Raw genomic sequence first — 17,565 nt, 5'->3', positions numbered from 1 at the left:
TGAAGAAAGGCACAGCAGGATGAAGGCGAGTGTGGCTTTGTACTAACGTTTCGTGATCTAATGAGATCATTGAAAGGTTTGCGCCACTGCACCCAGGTCCTCCTGAACACATCCCTGCTTGTGACCACTCTGCAATGTGCAACCAGGCTGTGTTGGTGTCCTGGGGAGGTGTCTTCTGCCCATCGGAAGGGAAGAGGATCTCCCTGCATGCCCTGACTCCCTCCATAAGCATGGGAGAACATGAGTGCAGCCCTGCACCTCTCTGCAGTGATTCAGTGTGTGCAGCACTTCAATGCTGTAGAACACTGACAGCACAAATGTCAAAATAAAGTTGGCGATGGTCCCTTTAAGGAAACCGGCTGATGATGTGTCATGAATGACATTACTAGACCCGCTTCCGCTAATTGGACCGGGAAGCGCACTGGGTGGGCTTAACAAGCCATATCAATGCAAATTAATTTTCCAGAGCGGGATGGAGCTAGCAGTGGGGTCAGGACCTGCCACTGACCCCAGCCGCACTGGACCCGCCGAGATAAGGAAAATCTCGTCCCATAAGTTTGTTTGCTTCTTGAAAAAGAGTAAGATTAAAAGTATGGGAGAGTGCAGTTAATGGAATTAACTTGGTATCTCATGGTGAAAAACACTGGTGTAAGTTTGATGGGCTGAATGGCCTATTTCTGTGCTGTAACATTCAATTAATGTTAGTGAAAGGATGTGTTAGAAGGAAAAAAAAGTTATTCTGTCCTTTCAAAAAAAGAGCAGTGTACCTACAGAGATTAATAGCAAAATGCCTGGCTAAAATTTAAAAATTAAAGTGTGACTATAGGAAATGACTTCAATAAGCTCAACAAGATGACCGGGTTAAGCTGCTCCATTGTAAAAGTCTACAAAGCAAGGGTAAAGATAGGGCTGTGCAATAAAAATAAATTACTTTTTTCAACTTTTCTATCTCATGACCATGCAGCAGAGTACATCCACTATGTCAGAATATAGGTAAGTTACTTACGTACATCATTATCATGTAATTTACTGTGTAAAATATAAACTATACCCAATATAAGTTAATATGTATTTGGCAAAAATATATTAAACATCATCTTAAACACATGCTGGTAGATTAGTGATTTATATGGCAGTCTCTAATTAATTAAAAAAAAAATAATGTTCAAAGTTATATTTTCATAAATCATTTTTTTAATACCTACACAGATTATTAGTCCATATGATAAACCATATCTGGTTCCTCTGAAGAAACCATCATGGTAATATCTGAGAAATAGGATTAAGTCAAGAAGGAGGAAGAAAGGGTGGCATCATTGGCAACATGAAATGTCATTCAACATCCAAGAAGCGTAAAGCAGCCACAAGAGCATGGCACCTTACAATATATTGCATAGGATGTTTTGCAAAAAGGCAAGATTCCATTTTATTGCACCTGGAACCCATTTACCTACAGGGGTCAGTTGTTACCCTTTGAATGCCTATACTCTCATGTTTTAAGGCAGCAGAAGATGGGAATTGTGAGGGGACAAAACATTGTGAATAACCAGGTGCATAGGGATATTTCATCCTTGCATCATACAAGGCAGTTTGGCAAGGAGTTAGCTAAGTAAGTCAGATTTCTTCTCAATCTGCTGACTACACTCCCCTGCGAATTTCACCCTTCATGCAATCAAGGATCTTGCTAGTCAAACTTCCTTAGAGTTATCTGATAGCCAGTCCAATTCAGTTGTTGGAACTGTGGCTGATGTGCCACTCGTCTCTCGAGTTTGGCCTCGTGGGGGGTCCTATTACTGATGGTTCCTCCTGAAGTTTGGATTTGAACAATGTTATTTTTATGAAAAGATAATGGCACTCACCATTCATTGCACTTAGTCTGTGGGCTTTTACACTGCGATTTGTGGTAATTAGAGAGCTGAAACAGTGCGGCGCTCCCTACTTGAGATCTGGGACCCGTGTGAACAAGACAAGCAATGTTGTGTCTCTTTAACCAATCAGATTGAAGAATCCTTACTGAGACATGCAGTCTAAACCAGGAAGTGTAAGTTAGAATATTTAATTCAATGTAAAATCATGTACTAGTGAAATAGAGAGGGAAAGAAAGATGGGATTAACAGAGGGAGATGAAGGAAAAAGTTTAAAAAAAAAAATGTAATTAAAAAAAATCTCCAACATTGATTAAAATCTGAAGGAATAAGACTCCACACTTGTAAAAGTAAATTTTCAGTACCGGAGAAGTTGTTTGGCAGTAATTAAAACTTCTCATGCTGTTAAAAATTCACTTAAACTTGAATGGACAAGCCCTAATTTTTTCTGGCGTGTTAAGTGGGTAAGCACCACAACTTCACTGCGTTGCATGTATGTGGATGCCGAGTCTCTTGGCGAGGTACGGGTGTAGCGAAGCTTGTGGAAGAGCAGGGCAAGTCGGACAGCAACTTCCTGATTTCCATGTTTAACTGTGCATGTGTGGACGCTGAACGTTGCTGTCCAATTTACACTTTAATAACGGAGACGCTGATAGCCTCACCGTTGTTCTTACCACAAAATCCGGGCCAATCAGTACTGAAGTTAACTACTAATGATTTTCCTTTACTGTGTAGCTATTGCTTTGTTACTAATGAATGCATTTAAATAAAGTTTTTCTCATTACTTTGTGTTCCTGGTTCTTTATTGATTATGTGGAAAAATTGACTACCATTTAAAATAAAATGTAAAACATTATGGTAGCAGAATTGTGAAGCGGCTCTCTATCTTGTCTATACTTTTTTGGGAGTCTCTTATCCAGTATACTATGCCTTTATCCTCAGTCCTTAATTCCTTAATACTGTACATATGTGCCCAGTGTGGCTTCCTTATACAAGTATATATCGTCAAAATAACTAGAAAGGTACAATTTCATATATATATAATTAAATATACTTCCTCTAACCACTGTTTTAATGCAGACATTAACCTGGTTATTTTAAGTGGGTTAAAGCCGCTGTTAAAATTGTGGGCAAAGGATTGTATTATGAAAGCATTCAGCATTCAGCATTGTTCTGCTAATATTGTCAACAATAATTTCTAGGTTGCTTTTGTGATTCTATCATAGTACAAGTTACAAAGGTTTTATAAATCACAGTTCTTTATGTAGCAGAATGAATATGGTAGATTTCTGATTGAGCTTTTCTCTTTTATGGAAGGGTAGTATTTAATCTTACTCCTGGCTTTTACTGCATGTTTTATTGGATAGGCATTTGCAGGAAATAAACTTGCAGGGCTACGGGAATAGAGCGGGGGAATGGGACTGACTGGATTGCTCTGCAGAGAGCTGGCACTGGCTCGATGGGCCGAATGGCCTCCTCCTGTGCCATTATGACTGTACAAAAAAGGGTACAAGATCTTTATTGGGTGTATTTAGCATATCCATCCTTTAATTTTTTTTTGTAATTTATTACTATAAATGCTAATATATAATGTATGATATAAAATAAAGTAATTTTTTTTCTCCTATCCCATGTTATCGCTGTCACCCGGACTAACACAGAACTAAATTTAGAACATTCTTGATCTGTGCAATACACAAGGTATTTTACTCACTCAGCCATTCAGGAAGCTAGCAAAACTAATTTTGATGTAGAAATATTAATTTTGTGATGAATTCCAAATACTTTAAAACACTACTGCAGAAAAGATGATTCCTTTCAAATCTAACTGACTAGTTGTGGAAATCTTGCACACAAAAATAAATTAGAATTACTTGTGGTTTCCTCACCTTATAATCATATCCACAGATCTCTTCAGATTCCCTAGAAAGAACTTAGTGCCATAGATGATTACATCACAGAAGAAAGCCATTAGGTCCATCATATCTGCTAGTTGTTTGCTAGAGCAATCTAAAACAATTCTGCTGCCTGACTTTCTACCTATACCCCTTATCTGTCTGTTTCAGATTTTTATGCACTTTTTGCTTCTATGCACTTCTAAGAATCTGCCTACAACTAACATTAGATTAACTGGTCTGTAGTTTCCCAGTTTATCTTTCTCTCCCTTTTAGTTTGAAGGGAGAAATTCTAAATCTCCCAAAGCGCTTAGCTTATTGATTTAAGATTCAGCACCATTCTTATTGACCTTTTAATAAACTTTTTGCAGTGCCGCGATCTCTCTAACTACAATGACCTAAATTTAATATATAGTCTAACTGTTGTCTAACCACTGCTTTATATTGCTTTTTAAAAAATACTTGATAGAGCTATCCTTGTAGGTTATCTGCTTTTATTTCCTCCCACACAGTTTCAAAAACCTTTCAATGTTTGGTACTCTAAATCTTCTACCTTGTCAGATTGCTTTATTACTGCTACCTGCTTTTCCTCCTAGTGTCACTCTTAACTCACTACTTAACATTCTTCAAGACTGCCACCCTATTTGACAGTATCTGATTCTATGAACAACTCCATCTCCCTCCCTCTATCTCGGTCTTTGCATGACCCCTTATAACCAGTGGAACATATTTTAGGGCCGAGACAAGTCAGTTTACAAAGTCTAGACAAATCGGAAGTGTTAATGTATTAACTAAATAACACCGGGAAACTGCAACACGGAAGACTTGCCTTTGCTTATCACATTTAAGTGCATATTGGGAAAAATAACAGCAAATGGAAATGTAGTCTGAACAGTAAATTTCTCAATAGAATGGAAGAACAGAGATATAGGGCACAGATAGATTTTTAAAAGCTGGCTTGCTGGTGAAAAAAGCCATTAAAAAGAGCAAATTGCATTCTGGATTTTAAACATGGCTGCATTGAATAGAGGAGCAAGGAGATGCTAAATCTGTATAGGATATTGGTTAGCCCACAGTTGAGAGTACTGTATGCAGTTTTGGGCCCCCATTGTAGAAAACCTACTGAAGCTGTAGAAAAGGTGATACCTGGAAAGAGGGATTATAGTTATGATGCAAGACTTGAAAAAACTAGGGCTACATTCACTGGAATAGTAAAAGTTAAGGGTGATCTAGTAGAAGAATTTCAAAGCTTTTGAGAGGGTAAATAGTGTCTTGTTTTGCACACTTTGTACAAAAATAATAAATTGCAGGACAACAGAGTATTACAGTTTAAACTCTTGTATGAAGCATCAGGTCTGTGATCTCAATCATACAACACAGTGGGGACAAGATGATGTTAGGACCCCTAGCCTGGGTCTTCCAAAACAATAGCAGTCCTTACAGATGCCTGCAGGCCAATGACAACTCAGCATGTGATCACATGTGAATATAATAGGTATTCCTTACAGATGCCTGTGGGCCAATGATAATTCAATATGCAAATGTTACAAATAGTATTAAGTTATTTCCACAGATCATTGTTTTGTAAATTTAGGTTTAGCACTAGAAGCATAAAGGGAAAGCTTAGAAGATTTTTTTCCATGCAAAGGACTATTAGCATATGAGACATTACCATAAGTGAAGCTGAGTCAATCAAAATATTTAAGAATAAATTAGATAAACGCTGGATGTAAAATGTTAAAGGGCCTGGAGAAAGAGCATGGAAGGGAAATGAGATTTGACTAGATAGCTCCCATGTGGAGCTAGTGCTTCACTGGAATGATGGGTTGAATGGCTGCCTTCAGTGCTAAAGTTTGAGATTTTATTTGTATATTATTCATACATACATATATATAATATATGAAATTTCAGTTTGTGAACAATGCCAACCAGAGCTCAGTTATGTTTTTAAAATTTGTTTATGGGATGTGGGCGTCGCTAGCAAGGCCAGCATTTATTGCCCATCCCTAATTGCCCTTGAGAAAGTGGTGGTGAGCTGCCGCCTTGAAACGCTGCAGCCTGTGTGGTGAAGGTACTCCCACAGTGCTGTTGGGGAGGGTGTTCCAGGATTTTGATCCAGTGCCAGTGAAGGATCAGCGTTTTACTTCTGAGTCAGGATGGTGTGTGACTTGGAGGGGAACTTGGAGGTGGTGGTGTTCCCATGCGCCTGCTGCCCTTGTCTTTCTAGGTGGAAATGGTCGCAGGTTTGGGAGGTGCTGCCGACAAAGCCTTGGCGAGTTGCTGCAGTGCATCTTGTAGATGGTACACACTGCAGCCACGGTACGCCGGTGGTGGAGGGAGTGAATGTTTAAGGTGATGGATGGGGTGCCAATCGAGTGGGCTGCTTTGTCCTGGATGTTGTCGATCTTCTTGAGTGTTGTTGGAGCTGCACTCATCCAGGCAAGTAGAGAGTATTCCCTCATGTGATGTTACTGAGACGTTACATATACTCCAGCATGTGGTATTTAGCTTCAATCTCAAAATCACCAGTGAGCCCTTTGACCTGTTTAGGAAGATCCTGACTTAAATGTCCTCGTCTTCAAATTTACGGTTTAGAGCAGTATTTTGAATTACTGTAAGTCAGCTGCATTTCTGTTGCAGATGGAGTCCTGACACACAGATCTTTGCCTTGCCTAAGAACATGTTAGGACACCTAGGAGGCCAGGCCACAACTTGGAGGAATTTATATTTTTTTAAAAATGGAAAGTGGAAACTTCAACATCAAGGAGACTTTAGGATCAGGTTGCTGTAGCGCCTTCTCCTGTAATTAAACAAATAATTGAGGAAAAGTTAAAAGAAAATAATTTGGATTTAGTTGCCTGTAATCTGTTTAAGATGTGGTGAACAGAGAGATTTCCCTCCCTACCTACTCCTAACCCTGCTTTCAACCAACTTCCTCCACTAGTTTGGGAGTGGCATGCACATTATTGATGTTGGATCATGTAATTCATCAACAAACCAACCCAAACTGTTTCATTTTGTCATATTCAACATTTCAGCTGCTGTGATCAAAATGTACTGCCTGCCACTATTTTTATTCTGTAAACTGACCAAACAAAATAGATATATCATATAAAATTACATTTGAACTATGAGTAGTAAATATCTGTCAGAAGAATTAATTTAAGTACTTCACGAATATCTATATCTGCTGTCTTTCCCAGGTCAAGAAATGGATTTTGGAAGAAGAAATATATTGTCCACCAGAAGCTTCTGTTCTTTTGGCTTCCTATGCTGTTCAAGCTAAGGTAAATAGGGTTTAATTTAAATAAATATAACAATGGACAACTAAAAGGAATAGCAAATTAAAATAACATCGAATATTAGAGGAGCAAAACATTCAAAATGAGTAATACATTTGGAATCTGTTTAAATTTCCCTCGAGCAGTGCCAACATTTTGTAAAATATTTAATGGTTGCTAAATCTTTATAATAAAATGTGTCTGTCATGAACGTGACTGCTGTCTATATTGAGCTATCAGTCATTTTTCTTCTTCATTATTGATTAAGTATTTACATGTGATTTTCCTATTGCTAATATTCTACCTTTTTTGTTATTCACCAATTTTATTACACAAATCCTTTCTCCCTAAATTCAATTTTCTCCCCGTCACCAAACAAAGTTCCACACAATCACATTCCATCAAAAAATATTTCAACTTGATTCCAGCAAGTAAGAATTTTGTAAGATACAGCTGCAATGACTATTTCCTCACCCTGCACTGCCCCAAGCCCCATGCTTTGCTGCTTCCTCCCACACTCGACCTTGAGTTGGCTGCCAAATGCTCACAAGCCTGCTTTCACAGGCCCCACTCAATCTACCCTTGCTCCACATATAAGCCTATTTCTGTCTAGCTCCCTCCAGACAATGTCCTGTGCTCAACTCTGGGCTTTCCACTATCTCTGCTGATGTTTGCTCAAGCCCCTGTCTTTGTCACTTGCTCCATTCTCTCTGTCCTAGCCCCTCTCATACCCGGGATTGGTGCAACAGTTGCTGCACTTGTGAACACGGGGTAAGGATTCCTCTGGTCATTAAATTCAGAAATCTATTCTAATGAATGCATTTACAATATCATTACACATAGTGACCAGAGGATTTCTTGGTTCATTATTGGGATCCTTCATCCAAACAGTGCTACTCCTGACTTGTAAATGTTTAATATTAATACTGGTTGTAAAACATGGAAAAAATATCCCAATTATCTGGCACTGACATCCTTCACTTTAATAAGTGCAAACATTCACCGAAAGTGTAATTTAATGGCATGTAAAAGAATGAGGGAAAGTTTTATTAGGTAGTTTTAAGTGACCTCAGGCATTCTAATGATTTTTTTAAATTTAGGAATTGATTTTAGAACAGAATCACAGAAACCCCACAGTGCAGATAGAGGCCATTTCGGCCCATCGAGCCTGCACCGACACATATCCCACCCGATCCCCATAACCCCACGTATTTAATCCCCCCTAACACTAAGGGTCAATTTATCATAGCCAATCAACCTAACCCGCACATCTTTGGACTGTAGGAGGAAACCGGAGCACCCGGAGGAAACCCACGCAAACACGGGGAGAATGTGCAAACTGCACACAGACAGTCGCCCGAGGCCAGATTTGAACCCGGGTCCCTGGCGCTGTGAGGCAACAGTGCTAACCACTATGCCACCGTGCTGCCCTATGTCCTGAAATAAATCACTTCTCAAAGAACAAGTGCGAAGATCTTCTTCAAAATATTAACACATTTCTGCCTTATTGTTTATTTTTGAACATAGGAAAAATCAAACATATGCAACTATTTGGCATTAAAAAAATTACAGAACCTTTTGAATGTCACCCTTTTCAAGGCAAAAGCATGTTGATAAGCATTCAAACAACTGAGATGCAATTATGCCTGTTTATTTATTGTGCTATCTTGGCAGCATTTATTTTAAGAATAACCATCAGCGCTGGCAGCAATTAAGTCCATCTTTGCAAAGGATGAGAATAAATTGCGTTTATTTTTTTCTTGCATTAAACCAAATGAATTAAACAGCTGCTGTAGGGAAACAGTATCTACATGATGAACCTTAACTCTTAAATTGCATTAATTCACTAAGTATTCTATTCACCGAGACACATTGTGGCAACTAGGCAAATGCATAAGGAAGGAAATAGGGGGAGAAATTACGATGCATCTCTGACATTTTCGGGGCCCAAGTTGAATACAGCAGCATGATATTCTGCTCCGAAAGTGTGTGTAATGCCATATTATTCCAAGTGCTTGATAGGCATCCATGGCGCACGCCTGCAACAAGCGCAGGCTTAATTTAAATATGATAACAAGGGTCTTGCACTTGAATTAAGGATCTTTTTTAAAAGATACATGCCTGAAACATCACTTCCTTAACCTGCCCAGCAAATCATGGCGGGAACAGTTGGTAAGCAGCTTTCGCAAGTGGTATTTAAAAGGATCCTCACCACCATCAAGGTAAGTATCTGCTTGGCCATTTTAGGCTGCTTGGGTGCTTTTGGGTCAGGTTTTTTGGCTGTTTTGGCAATTGTTTCTCTGTTTAATACTTTTGCAAAGTGAGTTTGTGGAGGGCAAGAACTGTTCCACCTGAACCACATAAAGGAGCAGTGTGTAATGTGGCTGTGTTTTAACAGGGAGACGGACACTTGCTTGTGTCATCTATTGCAGCGAGAATTGGAGTCCAAAACCATGGCATACACCGCACTGCCTGAGGCACTGAAAGTCATCGTGGCTCTAAATTTTTATGCCTATGGCTTCTTCCAAACTGCTTCTAGTGACATCAGCAACGTCAGTCAGTTTGCTGTCCGCACAGCCATCCAGCAGGTCACTGATGCAAAGTGTCAACAGTTCATTACTTTTCCCATTGGTGCTGATGAGCAGGAAGAAAGAGCACTGGGATTTTCCTGGATTCGGGTGCATTATACCAGAGACTGCATGCACGTAGCAAGTTATCCAGGTCTGTGCCTAGTTTCCTGGCAGTAGTCCAAAGATGTGCGGGTTAGGTTGATTGGCCATTTTAAAAAATAAAAAATAAATTGACCCTTAGTGTTAGGGGGGATTAAATACGTGGGGTTACGGGGATAGGGCTTGGGTGGGATGGCTGTCGGTGTAGGGACCGGGTGCTAGGGTTTGGATGATCAGCCATGATCTCGTTGAATGGCGGAGCAGGCTCGAAGGGCCGAATGGCCTACTCCTGCTCCTATCTTCTATGTTTCATACTGCGCCAGTCCTCAATCCCCTCTGTTTCATCAAGACCATCAGGTGGCAGGCTGACAGCTGGGGGGACACGGGCTATCCCCATACCAACTGGCTCATGACTCCTGTCAGGAACCCGGCACAAACGTGAAGTACCGATATAACGAGAGCTATGCAGCAACAAGGGTTCTGATTGAGCAGACCATTGTTGTTCTGTAACAGCGGTTTGACAGTCTGGACAGCTCGCGAGGGATCCTGCAGTACAGCCCAGAGTGAGTCGATCTGTTATTGTTTGCTGCATGCTCCACAATCTTGCTATCCAAAGGGGAGTGCCTTGGAGCTGCCTCAGGAGGAAGAAGTGGAGCAGAAGGGGATGAGGATCCAGGCAAAGCAGAAGAGCAGCATAACTCCTCAGTACAGTGAGCTGCCAGAGCTGTAAGGCAGCAATTTATTAGGAGAGATTCTTCTGAACAAAAGAAAAATACTGCGGATGCTGGAAATCTGAAATAAAAACAGAAAATGCTGGAAATACTCAGCAGGTCAGGCAGCATCTGCGGAGAGAGAAACAAAGTTAACCTGAACCGTTCACTTTGTTCCTCTCTCCACAGATGCTGCCTGACCTGCTGAGTATTTCAAGCATTTTCTGTTCTCCTGAATGATTGATTTTCTCCCCGCCCTGAGCGCCAGCACTCCCTCCTTCAAGTCCTGACGCCACCCTATCAATGCTCTCAAACATTACAACTTCATGGGTGTTCTTGGTCTTCATAATCTTAGTGATGTAACAACAGCTATACCAAAACAAAACATTTTTATTTCCAAAAGAATCCATTCTTGATTTCACAAATGGTTACATGACTGCTACATATCTAGAAATCACCCTTGTGCAAAGCCCTAGTGCCTGCCGTGTGCTATTTTACCTATTCTAGTACTCCTATGAAATGATTCTCCATGGATACAGCTTGGGAAGTGAAACTTCCACTCCGTGCTCTTGAGGTGGTGTGATGGGCAACCTCGAGAAGCTCGGGTCATTGAGGACCAGACTGCTTGGCCTTGTCTTCGGCTAGAGCAATCTGGCCCAGCTAACTAGCTGGCAACAGCAAGGGTACAAGTTAGGATGTTTACTGCCACATGATTGGGCACTGCGCATTCTGTGCATAAAATAGCACACAGCAATTTCTACCGCATAGATTCTTAAACCCTGATTTTTCCAAGTCTGTCAAAATTGAGGCTGAGCCTCTACCAGCAGTGGGAAGGGCTGACCTTACTGAATTTTGTAGAAAGATCCTCCATTTGAATAGGCACCATGTGCGTAGAAAGCATGCACAAGGAGTCCGTCCTGCAAGCTGGTCGACTGCAAATCAGAAATTTGGGAAAAGTAGCAGCTGTTAACGGGCTGCTACTTTACCTTAAAGATAAGTTACCGGCAATTGTTCGGCTGAAGGAATCCCACATTTGGAAGCAACATTGAGGGCGGCAGCACTAAAGATGGCTTTCAGTAAAAACTCATTGGAGTTGTTGTTGTAGGAAGTATCGTGAGGTAAGGTGGGCTGTTTGGTGATGAAGAACACCCATTTGTAAAATTCCTGGTACAAGCTGCATGGAGTGAGTGAATGAATTCAGCCTCTCGGGTCTGATGTACCTGAGAGCAAATGAAGAAGTTTAGTGTCAAGAGAAGTGCCAAGATAAGTGTAGGCACCTTTGTATACATACAGGGGGGGATTTTAACTCGGGTGCGGGATGGTGTCGTGCTATCTGAATTTCGTGTTTCCCACACAAATCTAAATGGATGTGGGAGATTGATGCAATTTTAACTGAATTGGCCAATTGATTTCCAACGTGTGGGAAGCCTTTGCAAATGGGTTTTTCATGACAAAGTCCCCTCCGATGACGTCATCATTGCTGCTGCATTTAAGGTCCACAGCAAGCCTTGCTTCTGCAGACTGCCAAGCTTCTTGACTGTGCAGTGAGAGGGAGCTGCTGCAAATATGACAAGCGGGAGGGCCAGATCAGCTCCTCGCTTTGACGAGGTGGCACTGCAGGCATTAGTGGATGGGGCTAGGGCCAACAGGGAGGTGCTCTTCCCTTCATCAGGGAGGAAGAGGCCTCCCACTCAGACCAAGGCAGTGTGGATGCAGGTGGCTGAGGAGATCAACTCCTTGGGAGTCACCCGCAGAACCTGGATACAGTGCAGGAAAAGATTTCATGACCTTCAGTGAGTATGAATTTCCCATCACCCTCAATCTGATCCCCATTGCCTTTCCTCACCACCACTCAGCTTTAGCAATCTCTTCCTCCACATCCCACTTGACACTGACATCCATGCACCCTTACCCATTCCCTCTCTCTCTCTCTCTATGTTCACATAACTATTCGACCATCCAGCCCTCTCACTCCCCATCACTCTGATGCTTTGAACACAACTGACAACACACAGGGAGGGCCCTTGGTCTTGCAACCTCACTCCATCTTTGTCTCCTTCTAAGTATCTATGCTATGCAATCTCTACACTCTCTCCTTCATTCTCACTCAACCTCCACTTGTCTCCCTTATTGCAGGAAAAGAGAGCTCACAACAAAAGAGAGCGAGCCAGGACCGGAGGAGGGACAGCCTCAATAGCCCACCTGACCCCCTGGGAGGAGGCAGTCCTGGAAATTATGGGAATAGAGGATGATTCGCGCGTGGGGGACGGACAGACGGGTGTAACACAGCAAGCTGTTGATAGAAAAGTTTCCCATCTCTTTGACATTGCATGAGTCGCTGATAATGATTGTGAAGCTGTAACAGATGGACTTATGAGCATCTGCAAAAAGCTATGTGCATGTAGCTTTTGCATCACATCTCTGACTCTTTCCTTTACTCTCCCACAGGACCATCACAAGCATCCGTTCCCCCTCGCCAGGAAGAAGAGGCTGAGCAGCCAGACTCCTCAGAGGAAGCTGCAACCTCTGAGGGCGCAGCGTCAGCAGAATTCAGTGCACCCAGCACCAGTGCAGACACTCGCACCTCGGTGGGACTTTCGGGACATAGAGTAGTGTTGTCACCTGGTGTATCACAGCTCACAAGTGAGCATCAGCAGATTGTGGAGACAGGGACAGCAGTGGAGAGTCCTAGCCGGAGGGCGCAGGACTCTGCAAGCTCGGCTCAGCAGCATGTCGACCCTCTGCCTCTGGGTCCATCCATAAGATCAGAGGTGATGGAACTCCAGGCACAGATGCAGGAGTCTCTGGCAGGTTTTGTCTCTAGGATCGCTGCAAGTGTGGAGCGAATGGAGGAGACCATAGTGAACATGAGCAGAGTCTTTGTGGAGTCATTGGCGCATGAACGCATCACCACGGAAAGGATAGCTACCTCTGTGGTAAGGTTGGCTACCGTAGAGGAGAGGATGGCTACGGTAGAGGAGAGGATGGCTACGGCCATGGAGGAGCTTAGTCGCCAGGGTATGGAAAACATGGTCATTGTTCAGAATAGAATGACATCTCTTGAGTGATGAGCATCTATTGAACAGAGAAACCAGACCTTCATGGAAGCCCTTCTGAGTAGGACTGCCATTGCAGATACGGGTCCCCATGGCCACCTGATGTGCAGCAAGGTGCTTTCCAGCCACTTGCAGGCGCTGAGGGGGACCTGACCCATGAGAGGGAGGTTGGTGGCAGACTTCAAGGAAGTGGGGGCTCCTCTCCAAGCGCTTACACTTCCATGCCACTACAGAGCCCTCGGTCAGAGCCCCACCGGAGTCCACAAGTGAGATAGACGTCTCAACCCCTGCACAGCCGCAGGAGCAGCAGACTGTTGACGAGCCCTCACGGGCTCGCAACCCCAGAGGACGCCCGCCAAAGGTGTTGTGACAGGAGCAGCAGGAAAGTGAGCAGGGGGCCTCCACATCTGCTGAAGCCACAGGGGAGGCACCATGTAGGAGCACGTGTAAGAGGAAAATTCTGCACAAATAGTCACAAGGGTAGTCACTTGGGTGCAATTTTGTGTTTATTGTAAAAATGCCATCACGTCGTTATTGAGCATAAAAATTCTGATGGCAAATGTTGCAGTTGTGGCGTCTGTCATTTCGCTATTGGGACTTCCACATTGAGGCCTTAGGAATACTTGCAACTGTCAGTATGGTGGTCAGAGTGCTAGGAATCCTCTGGTTCTTGGCCATTGTCAAAGCTCTGGTAAGAAGCAGCGAGGCAAAAGTGTTTGAGTAGGCTAAGCAAATCTGGCCAGGATGAGTGCATTCCTTGCATCCCGGGCAGCAATGTTTTCGCGTAATGCTGCCGCTGGTTGATGGGCTTCTGCAGGATGCTGCTGCTGCTGCTGCATCTCCATCTCGGCATCTCCATCTCGGCATCTCAAGCGCATGGATCTGGTGGAAATGTGGCGCTCAGCTTCGTTGGCTGGCCTCCTCAACGACGTCATTAGCCACGTCCTCGGGATAGCCCTTGTCTCCAAGTAGCCATCCGTTAAGTTGGTCTGGCAGACTGAATAGCGGAGGCACACTAGACTGGCGCAGTATGAAGGAGTCATGGCAACTGCCAGGGTACATGGCACAAACATGCAAAATTTCCTTCTTGTGGTCACACACCAGCTGAACGTTGAGGGAGTGGAAGCCCTTGCGGTTGACAAAAATACCTGGATTGCGATGGGGTGCCCTAAGGGCCACGTGTGCAGTCAACGATGCCCTGCACCCTTGGAAAGCCTGCCAGATTAGCTAATCCAACCGCTCGCGCCGTGACACTTGCTCGATCCTTGGTGAAATGGATGTGATTGTGCGCGAGGGCATCGGTTACCTGCGTGATGCAAGTGTGTGCGGCCGCCTGGGAGATGCCACTGATGTCTGCTGCTGATACCTGGAATGAGCCTGAGGCAAAAAAGTTGATTGCGATGGTGACTTTGATGGCCACTGGTAATACTTGTCCACCTGGTCCTCTGGGCAGCAGGTCTTGCTGTAGCATTGCGCAGATGTCAGCCACTACACCTCTCGAAAGTCAGAGCTGCCTTTGGCACTGCTGCTCAGACATGTTGAGGTAGCAGATCCTGTTTGGGGGGTATCTCCTGCGCCGATTGGCTTCCAGGCGCTGGCACCTTCTGTCCTGTGCAGCTTCAGGTGGGTGAGCAGCAGCCTGGCGCTCCTGCTGCTGCTGTTGCTGCTGTTCCTGGTTCTGCTGCTGCCACGGCTGGTGCTCGAGCTCCTCTAATGCCCAGATGGGAAAGAAAGAAATGGCTCCCATGCTTCTGGTATATGCCTCCATTGAGGGTCCCGCCCGCCCGCCAGTGTTTGCGATTTTTTAACCCCCCGCACGCCTCCAAGCCCGTCTCCATGGCTCAATGAAAACGAGGCCATATACTCTTCCTTCTAACAAGACATGGAAACAATATAAATGTTCATCTGCATTTTCAGCAATGAGCTGGAAAGTAGGCACAGAGCTTTGACCTCTTCATTCAACAGAAGTTGTTGCATGGCCCATTTGCAGTAGGGGACAATTAACTCATGTCATGAGCATAATATTTTACAGATCATCGGCAAAAGAGTACTGGAGGATAAACATTGTGTAAACTAATTCGATAAATCCTGGTAGAGAGATGAAGATTGTTCGGACATGCTGCTTGAAGTACTGAGGCACTTAACATCTTCATAAATGTATCATGCTTACAGGTTAAGGCTGCTCAGAACTGTTGGGAAAGAACCAGTACCAACAGGTGGGCCAGCTGTGCTGCCGCAGCTGTCTTAACTTTGTGGCGGTGGCCCTTAATATTTTGGCCATAAATCTTGGGCACCCAACGATGGGATCTGTAAATGTTGGATTTGACAGATTGGGGAAAAAGCTGTGAAAAGAGGGATTTGCACATTTTGGAAATGCCCTATGAACTGCTATCATGGGCCTGCTACATGTTCACTCCTCTTTGGGAATCCAAAATTATTGGACACTACGGCCTAGAAATTGGATAGTGCTAAAAAATGAGCGCGGGCACCGCAATGCAAGATATGCCCACACCCATCCAGAAAGGACAGGCAGCATGTCAACTTCGTGCTGCCTGCTAATTATAATGATTGCAGTGCACAGCCTAGTGCTGAAGGCTACTTAAAGCTAGCCTACTCCTCTTAAAGGCAGTCTGCACCTCTTAAAGGTGAGCTGTCTTCTGATCAAAAATGGTAAAAGTGCTTCAGCACCAACACAAATGGCTCAACAGGCCAGGGAAAGAGAACCCAGAGTCTCAGACCCTGGGTGCTCGAGCTTTGTGCAGGGGGTCAACACTGGAAGAGAGGTCCCCTACCCACAGGGGGCCAGGAGGCCCTCCAGAAAGAAGGATGTGGGACCAGATCGCTGAGGTGCTCACTGCCAGCAGTGTCTCCCCCCAGAGCCTGGCTCCACTGCCCAAAAATGTTTCATGACCTCAGACGAGTGGTCAAGGTCAATGAATCCATCTTCAAAAGCTGTCTCCTACCAACTGCACCAATAGCCTCATACACTGGGAAGTGGGCAGAAGCAAGGTGGCCGCCATCTTTTCTTCCAAACCAGCCTTAACGGCTGGCGCAAACTGGTCCGGTTTTCCGGCCTACATTCCAGAGCAGCACCCTGCTGGAGTGGCCTAAACAAGGAAATTGTTACTTCAGTATTCCTATGCAATGTTCCCCGTAATTATTTTTGGGTGTGCGGCCCCTTTAAGGGTTTGCATAGCCCATTCAAATTACCGCGCATGCGCAGTTTTTGCCATTAGAATGCCACGGAGCCGGCTGCGCAGCATCTGCAGATAACTGCGTATCCGCGTGGTTGCGCAGTTAAATGGGAAAATTTTTCCTATGGTGTGTTTCACAGTAACTCAGCTGGCAGCAGGGGCCTAATTGTGTGTGTATTTCTAATTGGGATCATCAGCCATGACAGCCCTGTTCTCCAAAAAGCCACCAGTTCATCTTTTGGTACCGTCAAAAAATGCAAAATGAGAGTATCATGGCTGATCCTTGGATAATGGGCATTATTATGTAGCTCTTGTTTCAATGATCTGAGACCACTGCATATTTATGAAATTGTATCCCTTCCTGATGATGTATGCATTGGGTGGTGTGTGGAACTCTAATGACCACATAGGTTCCTTCTGTAACTCCCTAGACACTTGGAAAACCTGCTATTTGGTAAACCTTCTGTGGCCTCCTCAGTTGGCATCTCCTTTTCACTGGAAACTGATAATGTTTCCACCGCCAAACATTTGCTTTATACAGTAGAGATTCAGATCAGCTTACCTGGCAGATGTCCCCTGCAGTGGCTTGGAAAGATCTTATTGCATGGAGGCTTGGTACGCTAGTGACCTTCACAATTATGTGAAGAGCTCTCCTTGTCCTTTGAAGTTGTCTGTAAAACAGCCAGCAGCATAGGAAGTAGAGATATTGAAGATGGGTCTCCTCTGTGACAAAAGCAACCTGTACATGACACCAGCGAGGCTGCTTGCTATCAGTAGAGCCTTGGAAAAACAGGACTTTATTGTATGATATACTATGACACTCTAGGTATAAGTACTAAGAGAAAGACATTTCTGTTTAAATACTGACAGACATTAACATAGATCGATATGTTTT

The 17,565-nt window shown here is 43.8% G+C and overlaps 1 protein-coding gene across 6 annotated transcripts in view; it reads left to right on the top strand.

Annotated features, from left to right (window-relative positions):
• The window catches only part of nf2a (NF2, moesin-ezrin-radixin like (MERLIN) tumor suppressor a), a 173,244-nt gene that overhangs the window by 60,819 nt on the left and 94,860 nt on the right, over positions 1–17,565 (top strand). For 5 of the 6 annotated variants that reach the window (XM_085961733.1, XM_085961730.1, XM_085961731.1 and 2 more), the window contains exon 4: positions 6,964–7,047. The exons of the other annotated variant lie outside the window; for it this stretch is intronic. In XM_085961733.1, the coding sequence (XP_085817859.1) occupies positions 6,964–7,047 (84 nt within the window). The remainder of the gene's footprint in view (positions 1–6,963; positions 7,048–17,565) is intronic. 6 annotated transcript variants of the gene reach the window in all.

The sequence above is a fragment of the Somniosus microcephalus genome, chromosome 19, assembly GCF_052327205.1.
Source record: "Somniosus microcephalus isolate GS21.2 chromosome 19, FLI_Smic_1.0, whole genome shotgun sequence".
Classification (NCBI taxonomy): domain Eukaryota; kingdom Metazoa; phylum Chordata; class Chondrichthyes; order Squaliformes; family Somniosidae; genus Somniosus; species Somniosus microcephalus.
This window is presented reverse-complemented; position numbering and strand designations above follow the sequence as displayed.